General features: G+C 34.4%; 1 protein-coding gene across 1 annotated transcript; it reads left to right on the top strand.

Annotated features, from left to right (window-relative positions):
• Positions 1 to 18,837: 18,837 nt before the first annotated feature.
• LOC109207637 lies at positions 18,838 to 20,093 on the top strand. Its single transcript, XM_019370586.1, has 3 exons — positions 18,838 to 18,988; positions 19,358 to 19,404; positions 19,752 to 20,093. The coding sequence occupies exons 1-3, from the start codon at positions 18,904 to 18,906 to the stop codon at positions 20,010 to 20,012; spliced, it is 393 nt and encodes a 130-aa protein (XP_019226131.1). The 5' UTR covers positions 18,838 to 18,903; the 3' UTR covers positions 20,013 to 20,093.
• Positions 20,094 to 20,301: the final 208 nt, after the last annotated feature.

Genomic DNA, 20,301 nt, shown 5'->3' with positions numbered 1-20,301 from the left:
GGTAAGGGTTATAAGGTCTACGAACATACTACCCTCCCCAGAACTCAGGTAGGGGTTATAAGGTCTACGAACACACTACCCTCCCAGAACCCCACTTGTACAATTTTACGAGGTTTGTCGTTGTTGTTAGCTAGTTCTTTATTACTACTAATTCCTCTATTTTATCGTATAGGATATCTATGGATAATGGTGATAAAAGTTGGATGAATCTCCTGAGATGGACGGATGAGTATATCCGTGGAGTGAATGATTTTCTTGAAAAGGCATTTGAGCGAGCCGCCCAAGGAAATGAAATATTATGCCCTTGCAAAAAGTGCATGAATCGCTATTGGTATTATAGAAATGTGGTGGAGGATCATTTGGTTGTTCATGGATTTGTTGATGGTTATACCAAATGGGTTTTCCACGGGGAAGGATTTTCCTCGAGAAATACACCTCATCCAAGCAATGATGATGAAGGTTCTACCATGCGTGACGATATTGATGGACTACTTCATGATACATTTAGAAATATAGAGGGTCAGGCAGGGGATGAAGAAGGAGTTGGGGAAAGACTATCTGAAGATGCAAAGAAGTTTTTCAAATTGTTGGAGGAAGGAAAATAAGAGTTATATCCGGGGTGTGAAAATTTTAGCAAGCTGAGTTTCACTATTCGACTGTACTTGCTTAAATCCTTGCATGGGTTGAGCAATGTGGCTTTCTCCGATTTGTTAGAGTTGATAAAAGAGGCATTTCCCTTTGCTCAGGTACCAGAATCTTTCAACAAGGCTAGAAACATGATAACAGATTTGGGTCTTCATTACGAAAAAATACATGCATGCCCTAATGATTGCATGTTATTTTGGAAAGGAAATGCGAATGCCGAGAATTGCTCTATTTGTGGGTCTTCGAGATGGAAGAGTGGTGGTCTTTTGACTAAAGCAAGCTCTAAAATCCCTGCAAAGGTTTTAAGGTACTTTCCTTTAAAGCCTATGCTTCAGAGGATATTCATGTGTCCTGAAACGGCTGCTGCAATGAGATGGCATGCCAATGAATGACCCAATGATGGGAACATAAGACATCCTGCTGATGGGGAAGCTTGGAAGGCTTTTGATTCTTTGCACCCAGACTTCTCTAGAGATGCTAGGAATGTTAGATTAGGTCTTTCAAGTGATAGTTTCAACCCGTTTCGGACGATGAGCATTTCTCATAGCACGTGGCCTGTTATGTTAATGGACTATAATTTATCACCGTGGATTTGCATGAAGCCAGAGTGTATAATATTGTCTATGATCATTCCAGGTCCATCATCTCCAGGAAATGATATAGATGTGTACCTACGACCATTAATTGAAGACCCGAAGGAACTATGGGAAACTGGGATAGACACATTTGATGCTGAAACCAACCAAACTTTCCGAATGCATGCTGCCTTAATGTGGACAGTTAGTGACTTTCTGGCATTAGCAATGCTTTCAGGATGAAGCACTTACACTCTCGTCATGCCATATCTAATAGTAATATCATTTATCTAGTCATCTGAGATAGTCCATGCTGCCTAAGAATTCATGTCCTCCCTTAAAAATCGAACCGTGACCTTACACATGAAAAACTTAATCCTACACAACACACCGCATATATCATACCATCATATGAAAAATACGAGAACTTCGTAATCCACTCCGAGTTACAAGCAACTACATACTCAATTAGCCAAGAACCTTCCATTTGATTTCATCCAGGAGAAAATCACTATACACCACATGCTCCTCACGCTAGTAGGAAATGTACTCCTAGAACCGTGGTAGAAACCATTGAGAACTCTTCGAAGCCCATTTGCACATAACAAAGCTATCAGAACCGAATCTCTCTAACTCAACCAAGCCACGTAGGTCACCAAAATCCAAGAGTATTACCACGAGATACCCGTGGAAACTCGCCAGATCATAAGTACCCAAAGAACCAATCATATCCATTACGGTGATGATCCAACCTACTATAAAGCNGAATTGCCATATTGGGTGCATAACAAATTGAGGCACAATCTTGATGTGATGCACATCGAGAAAAACATATGTGATAGTTTGCTTGGGACTTTATTAGAAATAGATGGAAAATCAATGGATCATGAAATATCTCGCTATGACTTACAAGAAATGGGGATACGAAAGGAGCTGCAACCAAGAATAAATAATGATGGAACTATAAGTTTGGCTAAATCTTGTTTCTACCTGGAACCAAAACAGAAAAGTTTATTTTGTACTGTCATGAAAAATGCTAAATTACCAAAAGGGTGTGCTTCGAATATTTCAGAACGCGTGCAAGTGAAGGAGATGAAAATATCAGGGTACAAGAGTCATGACACCCATTTTATAATGCATTACTTGCTCCAGGTTGCTGTTAAAAAAGTGTTGCCCAAGAATGTTTCATTGGCCTTGATTAGGTTGGGAAATTTCTTTAGAGCTATATGTAGTAAGATCATAAGGCGAAGAGATCTTGAAACAATGCAGTCTGAAATTGTTGAAATAACATGTGAGCTTGAAAAGATTTTCCATCCAACATATTTTGACATAATGCCACATTTGCCTATTCATTTGGTGAATGAAATTAAGCTTGGGGGTCCGGCTCATCTTCGTTAGGTGTATCCCATTGAGAGGAACCTATGTAAGTACAAGGCCTTTGTACGTAATCGATCTAGTCCTGAAGCGTCAATAGCAGAGGGGTTTTTGGCCGATGAGTGCTTGACTTTTTGTTCGAGATATTTACATGATGGCGTGAAGACAAAATTTAGTATGGACCAAACTGTGGATGATGAGTGCCCTCAAAATTTGTCACCTATATTCCCTAATATAGGCCATCCAATTGGAAGTAAGAAAAAAAATACTTTTCTCATGGATTCGCAGTTATGCTTTGAAGCACATCGATATGCTCTGTTCAATACTGGAGATGAACAAATGGAAAAGTTTATCGTGTAAGATAAATTATATTAATATTTATATTTTTATATAATTTTTTCTTTATTATATGATTAAACTTGAAATGTTCTTGATTGCAGGGAACATAAGAATTTAATTGTTAATCATAGTAGATCAAATGCATGGGTAAGAGCGATAAATCATAGTCGGGAATTCAACAATTGGTTTAAAGAAAAAGTTAAAAAAATATTGTATTGCCATATTATTTAAGATGGCTAGCCAAAGGACCTAATATAGATATACGGGATATTTTATTAATGGATACCGATTGCATACTAAAGAACGGGATTCCCGAGGCAAGACTCAAAATAGTGGAGTGACTTTATCGGCAACAACAGATAGTTTTGCTAGTGCTAGGGACCAAAATCCCATCGATGGCGAGGTTATCTATTATGGAGCGATTAAGGATATCATTAAGATTGATTATTAGGGTTCTTTTAGTGTTGTACTGTTTAGATGTGATTGGTTTCGTAATGAAATAGATGATTATGGGTTAACTCGGGTGTACTTCAATAGATTATGTAGTACAGATGACCCTTTTGTGTTGTCATCACAAGTTTATCAAGTTTTTTATGTGGAGGATCCAATTGAGAAAGATGTTTATTATGCAAGGAGTAAAGTACCTGTTGATTTGTATGATCTGGAGGAAGAGAATTGTCCCAATATTGGAGACACATTTTGGCGGGAACCTAATAATGACATTGGTTCCTCATCTATATTGCTTGATGATGACGTTAGATGGTCAAGAGAAGATGTACCCATTGATATCATTGATATTCCATCTCATGCACAAAATTCACATGATACAATTGGGGAAACATCGGAGGAGGAGGATGGGTTTGATGGTACCGACTGGGACTGGATGGAAGCAGATGATTAAATAACAAAATTATGAAATTCTTTTAAGTTAATTCTTTTTTGAGTGAGTGATAATGGTTTTTTTGTTTATAATTATTTTAGGATTATTTTTATTTATATCATTTAGAAAATTATTCTGACATGCTTCAATTTTGCAGGATTTGAGAGAGATTTCGGATACTTTTGTTCAGTTGTTGAGGCCCGTCCCTTCTCCCACGTCCTCTTTGATTTAGTTGGTAATTTCTATCCTCCATGAAATTATAGCAATATTATAGCTAATATAAATGATATTTGGCCTTCACTCTCACGCGGAATGGCTTAGTTCATTCACATTATTTATTCAACTGACATCTATTTATCTGCTCCCTATCATTTAGGTTACTTGTGTTATTGGCTTGTTCTTTCCTCCATTGGATGATAAGGGCTTAGAATTTTGGTTGGAGGGTTCAGTTGAAACAATGGGGGTTTTATTTGTGTGATATGATTCTGATTTGGTATGTATGACTGTATGTGTATATCACTTTCACACTCAATTTAAGTGGATTCTTGTCTGTTTTGTTCTATTTGAGCACTTTAGAAGCTCAAAGCCACAAACTCAATCAGAAATTCATCTTTGATTTCTGGGATTGGTTGAGTTTGAATCGACTTGAGGGTGTTATTGCTTTGTGGACTGAAATTTGTGTTAGTTGAAAGTGTATTGGCATAGCACCATTTGCCATTTCAAGCTTCTGTTTTACTGTTCATAAAGTAAAANCATATTCTTGAACACATAATAATCCAATATGTACACATCTCACAACCTCTTTTTCAAAGCTTGGATCAAATATTTTGGGGTCTACTAATTTTACTATATTGTTTTCATTCCACAACTACCATGCCTAAAGAGCAAAGACATTGACAAACAGTGAAAATATTGTGTTCAGAAGTTTCGCATTTTTTCTCTTTCTTTATCATTTTTTCTAAGTAATCAAAGACATTAAAGCTTCATGAGTATGCAAGACTGAACTTACACATGCAAATAGAGTTAGTTCATCTTCATCGTCGTAAAAACTGGAATTCTTCCTTCATGAGTATGCAAGACTGAACTTACACTTGTGGCCCATGCTAAAAGATTAGATCCTAACATGGCATTGCTCTTCTTTAGAATGTGGATGAATAATTTCCACAATAACCATGCATCTTTATAAGCAGTAGCGAATGTTACCTTTTTGTAATGTTATTTTATTTTGACTGCCTTATGTCATCCTTATTGAAATACATTGCTGATTTTTTTCCCCCACTTTTTTTTTAATGAGCAATAGTCAGGCCGTCGGGCACTTCACTTTGCATTGCATATTTAGGCTTATACTTCTTCAATTATTCATATTAGGTGCATTTTTGGACACTCACCGATGAAAGGTCTGTTAACTTATGCTGCTTGCTGTTAGGAACATCGATTGGAGCTTGCTTGATACAATGACTTGGCCAGTTTATCTAGTTCACTATTTAAGAGTAATGGGATACACAGATGAACCTGGTTGGGAAGGTTTTTATCCCCATGCTTTACAGAGGGAATATTACTTGTTATCTGCTGGCAGGCATTATGTTAAGAATTAGCCCAAATATAGTCATCGACTTGATGTTTCTTTTCTTGAATGACTTGATGTTTCTTTCTTGTTTAAAGGCTAACCTATATTGTGTTTGCTTTTCAGAATCTGAAAAATATTTGAATAGTCATGAATCAAAAAGGGTGCTCAAGCAAAAATAAGAAAATATCCAACCGCATTCCAGCTGGATCACTTGCATCTTTGCGAAATCAAAGGGTTTCGTTATTGACAACAAAAAGAACCTTCCAAGCTACAAGGTCAAATGCAAATGAAGAACGACAATCAGAAGGTGAATTACCTTGATCATTGCGAAACCAAAAGGTTTCGTTGTTGACAACAAAAACAGCCTTGAAAGCTCTAAGGTTAAATGCAAATGAAGAACGACAATCCGAAGGTGGATCTCAATTGCAAGAACAAGTGCAGCAAGTGGCACAGAATTGCACCTCTTCAGCAACACAAGGAGTACATGAACAAGTGCAACAAGCGAATATGGATTCAATCACTCCTGCATCACTGGGAGTACATGAACGATCTGATGATTCTACCACTCATGAAGTAGCTGAACAAATTGAGGAACAAGGCAAATATATATAAATTTTAATCATAAACTTAACTAAAAATAGTGACTAATGATTATCTTTGTTTTGTACTATTGCAGGCCCCTCCTCGCCAAAAAGAAAAAGAGGTCGTACTCAAATGCCAAGAGTTCATGCTAGAAAGGAGCGTAAAATAATCACTCTAAATGAGTTTAATCAACCCATTGGTCCTACTAAAGAGGTTGTAAAAGAGTTCGGTAGCTTCCTCGGCACATTGGCAAGGAGTGGGACTTTTTGTCCTCTTAATGTAGTTAATTGGAGGAAACTAGACACTAAAGATGATATGTGGAAATATATCAAGGTATGAAGTTGCCAATGTCCAATAAACATGGATGATATTTCTAATTTCTTATACTAACCCAATTGCACTAAATTTGTAGGAAAAATATGACATTCCCGACGAGGCAAAAAAATGGATTTTTGAATCAGTTTGTAGTGCTTGGAGAAAGTATAAGAGTCAATTGAAGGCAACCCACTTCACAGCCTATGAGAATGATGAGCTTCAAATGGAGAATATGCCAGTAGATGTTCCAGAATCTCACTTTACGGATCTTCTTAACTATTGGAACTCCGATCCTCACAAGGCAATTACATCCAGAATCTCTTGTCTAGTCATGTACGAGCTGCTACGCAATACCTTTTTTTGTCAGTACAAGCTACTGCAACACCTTATGCCCACTGAAATATGCTTGGAAAACTGCGGTACTTGATACATAAAAAAACAAGAATTCAAGTTTGTCTGAAATATTGGTTTAACTGCTACCATATCTTATGAAAGTAGAATGCTACTATAGCTGAAACAAAAAGCAAATAAAGTAACATCAAGTTACGCTAATAAACAAACTTTTAGCGACAGTTTCAAAGATGGTAATACAGACATATCTTATTTGTTAAATAACTAGTAACACAGGCATACATCATCACAATATATAAAATGAAAAATTTTCCATACCTGAAGATTGGTGATGAGATGTGACTCAACATTCGGGCTTGACAAACAAAACCAACATTCTTTAGACCTGAAAAACAGTGAAAGTCACCACAACAGCCAAATTTATCATGTAAAGAAATATGAAGTATTAATGAAGGCTCACAAAGTGACACACCAAAGTCATCATGAAAAACCAAGTAGTAGTTCTATAAATATCAACCTGTTAGAGCTTGTTGCACCAAACGTTGATCTGCCACCTTCTTCCTGCAAATTGTGCTTGAAGTTGCAATCAGGTCCTCTTTCACATTTTCCCTTGTTGAGAAAGTCAAAACACACACCTCTTGAGTACTGCTGCATAGCTTCTTCATCATGCCTAAAGTGGCACTTTGAAATATTTACATACTTGAATTGAAGCTAAGTTTAATAGTATGAAATAAAACCCAATGAAAGAGTTAACCTATCTGAAAATAATTCTTGAAAATTTCTCAAAATATTTTCCATCAAACATTTCCACAGAATTGTCCCAACACCATCTGAACTTTTCAATCTTTTAGAAGCTCCACATTCTGTGGCAAAGACAATTTGGACGGGGAATTGAAAAAAACAAAAAACTTCTGAAACTTTTCATATTTTTGGAGTCATTAGGTCAGTGGACTTCTTATGGTCCGAAACAACAGAAAATCTGCTGACATCGACATGTAGGGGAAATTTCTCTTAGATCTTCCAAAAAGTTTCTCAAAAGATGTGGTTTAGAATTGCGATAGATGTAGGATAGTTTGTATCATCATATCAGACATTTAGATAACAACAAATTAAGAAGGCGAAATGTAAGAAAAGAAAGTGAAGGTCATTCTATATAATGTATAAGCTAGCTGCTTTTTAAGATGATACTTCAGTATGCATTCTCTTTTAGTATCTGTTATTCTGCAAATATTAGTATTTGTCACATAGTAATATAGCATCACAGTTGTCATATCTTTTCACATGTTTCAGTATCTAATGTGCAAGACTAATTACTGTTGGTTGCTATTTGGTTGACTCGTTTATTTGCAGAAAATGTCCGAAACCAATATAGTGAATCGAAATAAGTTAAACTGTCCACACACAGCTGGTAGAACACCTTTTGCTCTAATTCGCGAGGTTTGATGTTTTATCTTTCTTATTTTTTTAAAATTATGAACTTGCTAACTTTATATGGAAAGATTCTTATACTCGTTTTCATGTAACTAGGAAAAAAAAGGAAATCTATAATACTGCAGATACTGTATCAAGTAAGGACATATTTGTGGCAACAAGAAAAAGAAAATTTGGCCGCGTATACAAAAGCTCATATGACAATACGATTAGTAAAATTGTACGAAATTTCTAATTTAAAGTTTGTCATGCTTATTTATTTGTTCTTAATTATTGATTCAACTTTAGTTACTTAAAACTCTTTTTTCTCGCATTTGGTTTGTAGGCTGAAATGGAGAGAATGCAATCTACTCAGGAAAGTGAAGATGACAGTCATTCAATTGATGCTTTTGCATCAGTCATGGGACCTAAACATCCAGGTCGCGTGAGATTGTATGGACGAGGGGTTACCAAGACTGTGTTAAAAGGGCAAAAGGGAATCTTGGATCTTCTGATGAGAGGATGCAGCAAAAAATGGAGGAAATGGAAGAGAGGATGCAACAAAGAATGCATGAAAAGTTGAACGAACAAAAGGATGCTACGGAACAAAATATTACAATGAACGTCATTGCACGACTTCAGCGTCTGAACCCAGATTTACGACTTGATCCTGACATGTTAAGGTTCAGTGCACGTTCACCTGTAGATGCTTTCGCTGCACAACAAGCTGTTGTTCAACTAAACAGTCGACCATCTGCCGGTAGTAACAATCAAGGTCAGTACGTACCAAATATTATAACAATCAACTTCACTTGAATTTAAAAGGTAGAGATGCAACGTCTGTGTGTTGGAACTTTTTTGTACTTCAGATTTTGATAAGGGTTATAAACACCATTTGATTGTCCAATGAAATGAGATTGGATTAGTCTGGTGGATTAGAGACTTATATGTCACTATAAGGATAAGTGTGAGATTGAAAGATTTTTAGTTGTAGAGAATCCTTCATTTATCTTAAAAGGCAAATTATTTGTCTTTGGCATGAGATGGACTATAATATAGCAAAATATATATAGAGAATGATAGCCTACTCTAAATAATTTCAAATTGATATACTGATTGATTACCGATTTATTTAGTATATAAATTCAGTTGCTTCGATTCTGGTGCTTCAAAACTTATATCGAGAAATTCTTTCCTTATTCTATCCTGTGGTAAGTTTGTACCTTGTCTTGTGACGATCTTTAAAGTATTTTGGATTTGACCTTGAGCTGCTGGACATCTTCCTCTGTAAGTTGTGAAATTAGAGCCTTATACTAACAAATGCTGCTAACTCCCATGAACTTAAACTGATTTGAGATTATAAGAGATAATCTCATGAACTTGTTCGTCGTGGTCTTAATACCACTATCTCAGTTGCTAAAAATGTTTATTTAATATAAAAACATGCACTAATCCCTCCATGGTGTTGTTTGTCATATCTCAAATGATGTTTTTTAACATCCTTCAAACTCGATAAATGATGCTTCTTATTTTACGAGAAAGTTGCCATATGTGCGTCTTTTCTGATATTTGCTAACCATTCCCCTTTTTATTGAGATCATATCTTAGCCTTATGGAATTGCTTCCATGTCTTTTACTTCCTTCTCTCTACTCCTATTCTATTCTAGGATTCTTTTTATGAGCTTCTTTTTATGAGTATCATATACTGAATTTATTCAGTATATAAATTCAGTTGAATAAATTCAGTATATTAATTTATATTCAGAATCAAAACATATATAGCTGATTGATTGCTGATTTATATACTGCTTCGCGCTGCATATGCAACTAAATTTTGTGATGTGTGGTTCTCACTCTCTTCCTATATGTTTTAGAGCCTCCATTACCTCTACATCTGTGTAGAACATTGGTACATTTAGAATTTTGTATTAGGTTAGAGTGTCAGATTGTTCTCATAGTGGATTTCGATTTTTTTTTCATATTTCACATTGCTACTTGGATTTGTAGCTCTAGTCAAGTGTGAGCTAGCTTGTCCTTATCAGTACTAGGGATAATCAGGGTTTCTAGCCTATGATGTGTCATTGAGTCTGTACTCTGTTGATCCTTGATGACCAGATATCTGTGGGTTCTATAGGTGACATGGTATTCAGCTATATTGCATCGTTAGGGAATAAGACTTTCGGAATCTTAGTAGACATATACCATTTTGAGAATACTGTCACTTTCGAAGAAATGAAACCAAGTTTGACGTGATGAATTATGGTGTAGTTGTATATTCTCGCTTTATATAAGTGTGCGCTCAAACAATGGTCATTGATCAGCTGAAAGAACGGTTTAAATAGTTGATGTTTCGTGCTGGTTTTGTAATTATGTTTGTGATTCTTCTTATGAATTATTCTTTACTTTGCCATCATAGCTTGATAGTTTGAAAGTCTTGGTCTTTGGTAATAATATCAGATTGTTATAATGTTGCGTATAGTTTGTTGAGATGAATAAGTTGGATTAATAAAAGAAGAACGAAAACAGTTAAATGCTTGAGTATTCTTAGACCGGATTCTGTTGAAGGGTAATAACTTTATTTATCCTCTTTTGTAGGTGGAGTAGATCAAGAAATGGATGATGAAGACGATGAAGAACTAGACCTTACTTGAAATGAATTTTGTATTATTATAGATGAATGTTCTAGGAATCTTTTGTTACCAACATTTTTGAAACTTATTTACTCTTTTGAAATGTACTAAACTTATGCACTCATGGGGTAGAACATTTGTTTTATGGATAATTTTATATTATTAATAGTTTCATTTTATGATGTATTTAAATTTTAGTGTTATTATAATTTATTATATGTATAAATATTTATTTATAACAGGTGCTATATTTTGGTTTTAACGGAACTGATACAATAGCCTACCAAAACCGTTGCAATAGGACATAAATGGCGTTCCAGTAGACAATGTAAACCGTTGCAATAGGTCCCATAAACTGTTCCAAATACAAATATAACCGTTACCATAGCCTAAAAAAACCGTGGCTATATCCAACATAACCGTAGCAATAGCTTACATAAGTGTTGCTTTAAATAATATGGTAATGGTTAAAAACCGTTGTATAAACAATACAGTAACGATTTTGAACCGTTCCAATTGAAAAAAATAACCGTTCCAATAGAGAAAGGGATAAACGTTGCGATAGGCTTATCTATTGTCACGGCGATGCAAACCGTTGCAAGAACCGTTCCAGTAGACCTATGGGTACGCCGGCTGATGTGACGGTCTGTAAATCGTTCCAATATCCCTATGGCAACGGTTTTGCTGTCTGTTGGAACGGTTTGCCAACTGTTACCGTAGACCAATTTTTTAGCAGTGGGACACTGTCTCATATTGGAGGAGGAAAAGAGTTTTGATGCGTCTATATACAATTGCACTTCTTCTAGCTCTTAAAGAGTTGAGAAGAAGACAAGTCTCGCGTCGTCATTATCGCTCGCTCGGATCGGATATCCAAATTGCCGTTTTTTGTAACGGTAAATTATTTTTTCTCCGTTTTGAATTTCTCGTTAGAATTTAAATTTGGCGGTTTTCGTAAATGGTAGTTTTATATTGCAACTCTTCGGTATTACCCAACGTTTTGGCTATAAATACATGCTCTTTTCCTCAGATTTTTCATACGAAAATTCTATTTCTCCTTCTTATTCCTTCTGCATTATTTTTTAACAAAAGAAAGCAGTAAGTGTGATTTGCTATTGATCTTTGAGTTCGCTGGTCACTGAGGTTTGAAGTACCACTGCACCAATGAGCACAATTTTCTATCCTGGGAGAAAATAATCCTAGACCTCAGGTACTAGGAGCGAATTAAGTTCTTTAAAAAAATCACTATGAATTCAATGGGTTCGAATTAATTTATATTCTTCTAAATTCCTGATTTTTGATTGCTACTGATTTATTAATATATTTTCGAATTGTTATAAATAGAATTTTATTTATAGTGAATGTCTATATTTAGGGAGATTCTAGGGTTTATTACTTGGTGGCTAAGTCACCATCTCCCTATAAATAGAGGGTTCTATTCCATTGTAATTCATCCCAAAATTCAATAAGAATTCTCTCTCTCTACTTTTCTCTGCAATACTCTTGTTCTTCATTTATTGTTTCATAACACGTTATCAGCACGAGACTCTAACCAATTGAGTAGAAGCTTTGGGATTGAGCATAATGATTTTCAATTATTCCATGAACTTCCTTCATGATTAAATTCTGGATTTAAGGTAAGTATTTTACCGTATTTTTCTCTTTTATTCTATACTTTGATTTTAAATACAAGCAAAGACAACAAAGTTTGATTATAACTCTAATGGAGTTTGTAAGAAATTATAACCACCTGAAGTGGTAAAATTTCTATGCCTCGCCATGATCAAATTCATGTATGATTGTGGGCAAAGAATTAAAAACCCGTCCCATTGAGTTTGCTCCATTCTCATTCCCTTAAGAGAATGTGATAGCAGTATGTGATAAGTCTGAAAGAAGATAAAATTATTACTATGAATGTATCAATGGATATGGACGTGGCAATAGACGAAATTATAATCGTCATCATTTGTGGTAATGAGAACAATAAGGATTCCCAAAATAATCTTTCACTCTGTGAAAAATATTTGTCATCGATTTGACATGAGATTTTGTAAAGCACATATAGATGATTATGGTCCATTCATGATGTGAATGTGACAACATCTGATTTTGAATACATATTCATTCTTCAAAGAATATGAACGTGCTAGTGGTAGTGAATATACCACACTCACCTCTAGAAGGGGGTTTGAGATGGTATAAGAATGACATGAATGGTCATTGGTCACGTACCTATTGTACGCCAAAATATTTTGGCATTGTGATTATTAAAAGACAACGGTAATGCAAGAAACATATCTTGCATATAATTTTGACCATAACCATAATGGTATAACTTTCTCTTTAAAAGAGATATTCACCATATGGGTGTTGATGAATATGTGGTACTACAAAATTAATTGAGAACTCTGCAAGAGCCAATTATACTATTTTGGAGAAACACAATTAATTACCAATAAGGTATTGTATTGTAGTAAGTCTCAAAGAAACTTAATTGAGTTTCTAAAGTATTCGCGAAAGCGGTTGGTCATATTGAGACTATAAATAAAGGAAATATTTAATATCTTCTATTACTACAATTTGTAGCGGGATAATATGTATGTGAAAAGCTGCCCGCTTTATTCTCCAATTTGTACTACATAAATAAAAGAATATCACAATGAAGTGGATATTTATTGATATAAAAACCCATATCATAATAAACTTGGAGTTTATTGATAATTGCACACGTCATGGTGTAAATATGAAGTTTATCAATATTGATAATTTATTCAGTTGGCATAATTGATTTAGCCATATCAATTTAAGTATGATGTGCAAAAATAATAGAGAATTCACATGGGTAAATATTAAAGAACTAGAAAGTTCTTCACGAATTCTCTTATATTGCTTGTTCTCATTAATTAGTAGATCAACTAAAATTGGGATTGAATCCCATGAATGCTGGAAATATCAAAGGTGAATATGGGCCCATTCACCTGCCATGTATACCACATAAGATGCATCTATGAGATGGTTACATGTGTGATTATTAATAACCCGCAACATGGTGTTTTGCGAGGTAACTTGCTCAATAATTTAATTTCGAGCATAATTTCCAGATTTTCTATTCAAGAAGTTCATCTTGATAAGTTGGTTTATATCACAGTTGGTTTAGCAAAATGACTTATTGAGTGCCTCCACTTAATAGCTAAACTATTGCTTATGAGAACAAATTTTTGTATATCAGTTTGATATACGTTATATACCAAAGTATATTATTTTCTCCCCTCACAAGTGGTTCAGGGTCAGGAACCAAATAATTCCATCTTATTATTATTGATGTGCGGTGTATATTTTGATTAACACCATAACGCACAAAGGTGGATTCTCAAAGTTGAGGTAACAAGTTAGTTTTTCCAACATGAGGGGGAGACATGATAAACAGTTGAGAAAAAGTTACATGGAATGAATTATTATTTATACATCTCGATCCTCGAATAAGATAATATGAACTTGAAGTTCATAAAGGATAATTCATGTGCAATATATTGCAAAGCATGCTGGGTGCATTTGCTGACCCAAAGAAAGTAACTATATATTCTCATTGCAAATGCTCCTATTAGAATAAGTCCTAGAAGGACAAAGTCTATAGTACGCTTAAAGCATATAGACAAATCGGTTTCAAATAAACTTCTTGATAAAGAAGATGAGCAAATGATCAAAATGATCATAATAAAGGAGGCAAGTGATCTAGAAGATTACATGACATAATACTTCATTAAATCTCAGGAGAGGTTTAGGTACCTGAAATGAATGAAGTGATCTCTATGTTATGTCTTTATGAAAAAATATTGAAACCGATATAAAATGTTCGTCGACGACATCTATGTTAGCGCTAAGTATAGATGAGGATCTTAAGTATGTCGAATATAGACACAAAAATACTGGCCAAATGAAAGAGACACAATTCGAATAGAATTTGTTTTATACGAAAGACATGTAGTTTTGGACCTTCAGTTCAAACACTTGAAAGTATGAAGCCAATGATATGTGCAATCAGTTTTTGATATCTTATATGTCTAGCATGACATGAAAACTTGATATGCATCTAAAGTCTATTATATGGCTTATATGACTTAACAAACCCTGAAGGATTTAAATCGCTTGAAGCATATACAATTCTTGATCATGAAGTACTACATCCTCAATGCAATTTGTGCACAAATATATCTTGCTATAACTATATGCATGATAATATGATAGCAAGAGTTTTCACCTCTATGTGAAGATATTGAACTGACGATTCCAACAAGATCATATGAAGACAATCCATCTCTATCCAGAATGATGATTTCAAGGTGCAATATATTCATTCAAGTTAATATGCCTGATTTGTTCATCAAATCTCTACCAAAGATCTTTTGAAGATGGTTCACAAGATTGGAATGCAAATGCTTAAGGATGTGAATTGATGCTCTCATCAGGGGGACTTAATACGCGTTGTACTCTTTTTCCCTTACAAGGTTTTGTCCCACTGGGTTTTCCTTGTAAGGTTTTTAACGAGGCAACCAAAAGGCGTATTGTTAGATAAGTGTACTCTTTTTCCTTTACTAGAATTTTTTTCCCACTGGATTTTATTTTAGTTAAGGTTTTAACGAGGCACATTATCTGTTGAATAGACATTCAAGGGGGAGTGTTATAAATAGAATTTTATTTATGGTGAATGTCTATATTTAGGGAGATTCTAGGGTTTATTACTTGGTGGCTAAGTCACCATCTCCCTATAAATAGAGGGTTCTATTCCATTGTAATTCATCCCAAAATTCAATAAGAATTCTCTCTCTATTTTTCTCTGCAATACTCTTGTTCTTCATTTATTGTTTCATAACACGAATATAGATTACTAACGAGCTTATAACACTACCCACCTACCCCTTGCTTTTGCAATTACCGAGGGAGAATTCATTCACAAAGAGAAAACACATGGAAAATGGCGAGTTGGACCATTAGGCGGCCTCGCCTCGGCAATATCAGAAAGAAAAAAAAAAATAAGTTGATAAATTCTCGTTGAATGCATGGACGAGGCAGACAAGCTCGAAATACTCGTATCTTACTCTCCACGTTATAGTATACATTTCCCATCCCCAAGTACATTTTATTTCAAACCTCCACTTTCTAACCATTCATTCACCTCGATCTACAAAACTCCATTAAAAATGGCTAAAGTACCTCTTTATTGTACGAAAGGTAATTTACTGTTACACGGGGGAAAATTCAAAAATAGCCAAATTTACTATTAGTCGTTGAAAAATAGCCAAGTTTCAAAAGTCATCGAAATTTAGCCACTTTAAATCTGAGCAAAAACACTGTTCAAAATCGGAAAAATACGCCCGCAAATTTTACGGGAGTTCCAGCATAAGTATGCTTGAACTCCCGTAAATTTTACGGGAGTTCCAGGATAACTATGCTGGAACTCCCGCAAATTTTACGGGAGTTCAAGCATAATTATGCTGGAACTCCCGCAAATTTTACGGGAGTTCCAGCAAGTATAATTTTCCAGTATAATATACTGGAGTTTGGAGCACTGGTGCTCCAGTCTCCCGCAAATCAAATACACCAGAACTCCCGTATATTATACTGGACCGGTCCCTGTTGCAGTAAAATAGTGGCTATTTTTCATTGACTTGATAAACGCTGGCTATTTTTCATTGACCAGTGTGAAAACTGGCTATACCATGAATTTTAACGTTACACGGTGGCGGATGTTGGGCTTTTTTTGCTATTAATGCTTAAAATAGGGTGAATAGAAAATGGAGGGAAAAATAAAATATTTGAGTTTCCCTCCTTGATTGTCCCATATGGGAAGAGGAAAAGGTTTTTGATGGGTATATAAGCAATTGTTCTTCTTCTAGTTCATAAAGAGTTGAAAAGAAGGCAAGTCTCGCGCCGTCACCGTCGCCGTCGTCGCTCGCTCGGCTTCGGCTTCGGCTTTGGTCGACCGATTGATTCATTTTTGGACCAAATTTATTTGTTAATAGTAAATATTGAGAGAAATGTTATTAAGTATTTGGTTTAACAACAAAATATTAATATTAAAATAATTATTAATATTAAATCCAATTCAGTTATCCAATTTTCAGTTTTCTGTTTTGGTAGCAGAAAATTAACTACCCTTCAATTTTCCCTCTTTATTGTTGAGTAAATAGCCATTTATATTATGGCATTTACTCTTTGGCCGTTTTGCAAAAACAACCATTCTGAAGAGTTGCGCCCCTTCAGATTTCAGCCCAACTTTGGCTATAAATACAAGTTCATTCTCTCAGATTTTTCATACGAATTTGAGTTCTTCTCCTTTCTTCTGCATATTTTAACTTCATAAGAAAGCAACAGTAAGTGTGATTTGCTACCGAACTTTGTGTTCACTGAAACACTGGGGTTTAAAGTACCACTACACCAGTGTGTAATCGTTCTATCCTGGGAGGAAATAATCCATAACCTTGGGTACTAGGAGGGGATTAAATTCCTTAAGGAAACACTGTGAATTCAGTGGGCTCGAATTTATTTTTTTTATTTCATTTATATTTCTGTTTATGTTATTTTATTTTCTCCAGAATTATTTTACAAATACAGATTACTAACAGCGGATCTAGGTCTTAAAGTCATAGCTGATCTCCGATAAAAGTTCTGAAAGAAAACGAAAATGAGTTTAATTATAGGTGCTCAATCAATGTTTATCCAAATATTTTTTATAATTACGTATGCAAAAAATTTATTAAATTTGGCCAAAAGTAAGCACCCACGAGTGACCATGTAGATCCGCTAATGTTGTTATACACCCTTACTGTTAGCAAATATATTATATCAAATATTGTTCTTAGCCCTAACGATATTCCAACTTAAAGTATGACCAATGGTAATTTTAACCCATAATCAAAAGTAAAATGATAAATTTGAATCATTCTTTTTGAAGTACTATTTTGACAGTATAGTTCACCAAGACAACGTTGAACCTCCCCTAAATTAAGAGCAAATATGAGACAATTGGCTGACAACAAGAATGATGATCCCAGAGTACAATAAACTTAGGACGTTTTTTCAATTAAAAACTACTTCATCCTGTCCATATAATTAGTTTTTTTTTTCACGTTCCTAAGAACGACATTTAATAGCTTTAGTTATAAATAATACTGTCTGTATTACTCCTTATATATCTCCTTACTAAAATAAATTCAATCAACTAAACCATTAATATTTGAATCCCGAAAAAGTTTTAAAAAATAGCTCTTACCCACAAAATCAAATTGATCATATGATTTCACTCTTTCTATAAATTGCCAGAGAAATCCGTCGCCGCTATCTTTCTGGTGTGTACTGGGTAATATGATTCACTGTACAATAGCTCGCAAACCACACAGGAAATGTAAGTCGTACTAGGCAAACCTTGAGTGACGAGCTTTGACTGAGGAGGCTGCTGGTGAGGAAAATCGATAGGAGGTTCCCATGTGAAAAAATACTCATCCAACAAACTTAGTTAACTCTTGCTAGTTATTTCACACTTTTTGTCAATGTTTAGTTGTCGAGAATTCAGGCCGTCAAAAAATGACTACTCCCCCCGTTTACTTTTACTCGTCCAATATTCTAAAAATAGATTTTAACTTTTTTACTTGTCATTTTTAGCATATCAAGAGAATGCAATTTTTTTTTCCCGTTATACCCACAATATTAATTGCTCATTTCAAATTATTTTTCCAAACCCATTAAAATATGCATGAATTAATATGAGTATCATGATAAATTATGCACTTCATTTATTATTTTTTAAGGGGTATACAAAGTCCATAGTGTACAAGTAAAATTGAACGGAGGGAGTAATGAATTTTATGGGAGTTTTTTTTTTTCAAAATTTTATGGTAATTTCAAGAGTCTCGAGATCCTAGTACTACAAATATGACTGCCACATGGATCAACACCAATTTTTAAACCAAAATATACCATGGGAATGCATGCCAGTAAATTTGGTCTCCTTGTGTAAACTTATTTATTTGTTAAACTTGGATTTGAAGGTTAAAATTATTCTTGGGAACCCTAATCTTATTACTTTGACTTGGGAATGGTAGAAGTTTTTAATGTTTGTGTACTTTGTACCAAATCTTTGACTTGTGTACATGTGCTTTCCCTATATAGTCGACTTCCTGTTTTCTTTGGATATTTGGAAAAGAAAAACAAACATACCCCAAATCAGAGAAACTTGTTACAATGTCAGTACCTATTCGAATTATAACTTTACTATTGCTCCTAATCTTCATTGCTCAAAGTCTCTCTTACACAATTTCCTACCAAGGTAATTTCTTTCACTATTTTTCAATATCCTCTACTGGTTATTGTTTTGTCGTTCATCTATTTTCTAAATCTGGTGATGCTATTATTTGTTTAATGGTTTCTTTTGATGGCACTGATATATTGTCTCTTTTCGTTTTATTGAGCCGAAAGTCTTTCAGAAATAGCCTCTCTATTCCCTTGGGGTAGGGGTAAGGTCTGCGTACACACTACCCTCCCCAGACCCCACTAGGGGATTTAACTGGATCGTTGTTGTTGTATTTTTCTATATCCTAGCTAGCTTTTGCGGAAAAAATGAGTTTTAATTATTCCTTGTCAATGTCATTACTTAAAAACTAAGAACAAAATATTTTTTATTGATTTTTCTGTGTAGGTAGCAATATTGCAACCAAGAAATGCAACTTCATCCCAAACAGTGAGGTTTGTTTGTATACGTAATTTTCATTCCGTTTCAATCATTTTCTATTTTGTATATCATAATGAAATTACTTTTAACTACTAGCTCTTCGTTTCAACCAGAATGTTTCAATCATCTGCACATTTTTAGGTTATGTAAATATTTTTTTCTAAAGGTATGACTTATTTACAGGTTACTAATGTTGTTTTTTATGGATGGTTACCTATAGTTAATTTTTAGATGGCCTAATAGTGTAAAAGTTTTTAAATAACCTGATTTTGTTTTAAGAAAATGATTTTACGTTATCAGACTCATGTATAAAATTTAAACTCATTTTCTAATTACCCAATTTCGGATTTTTGGTCGATAGTCAAACATTGATCGGATGCATGCAGCAGCTATAATAAGAGAAAACAAGTTGAGTGGACGAAAGTTGGCATTTTCCGAGAAAATGAAAGAAAATATTATTGAAGAAAGCAAGCAAGAAAATATTGCAAATGTGAAAGGCCAAGAGATTACAAGAACAAGACGTTTGATTTCACTGGATGGAGATCAGAAAAAGATGGGTGGATATGTAGTATTTACTGCAGATTACAAATTACCAAGGCATCATCCTCCTAAAAATAATTAGAAATATGATGTTACTATGATATACAATATGGTTTAACTACCTCTGCAGCTAATATATATATATATATATATATATATATATATATATATATATATATATATATATATATATTTGTTTTCTCTATTATAGCTTCTTTTTATTTTCTATACACTTAAATACTAAAATACTAGCGCTCTTTGTATGATAACAAATTTTGATCAAATGGTGGACTATTAATAGATATGTGCTTATGCATCATGGTTCTCATATGTTGAAATGATCTTATCTTCTAATTAATAGGGCTAGACTA

The sequence above is a fragment of the Nicotiana attenuata genome, unplaced genomic scaffold, assembly GCF_001879085.1.
Source record: "Nicotiana attenuata strain UT unplaced genomic scaffold, NIATTr2, whole genome shotgun sequence".
Taxonomy (NCBI): Eukaryota; Viridiplantae; Streptophyta; class Magnoliopsida; order Solanales; family Solanaceae; genus Nicotiana; species Nicotiana attenuata.
Note: the sequence above shows the minus strand (reverse complement) of the source record. Positions and strands in the feature narration are given on the sequence as shown.

Bases quoted from the DNA above. Each gene is read 5' to 3' on its own strand.
- LOC109207637 (XM_019370586.1), top strand. From the start codon at position 18,904: ATGTCAGTACCTATTCGAATTATAACTTTACTATTGCTCCTAATCTTC. The intron at 18,989-19,357 runs GTAATTTCTTTC...TTTTCTGTGTAG, and splicing joins TTACACAATTTCCTACCAAG to GTAGCAATATTGCAACCAAG. The intron at 19,405-19,751 runs GTTTGTTTGTAT...TTTGGTCGATAG, and splicing joins ACTTCATCCCAAACAGTGAG to TCAAACATTGATCGGATGCA.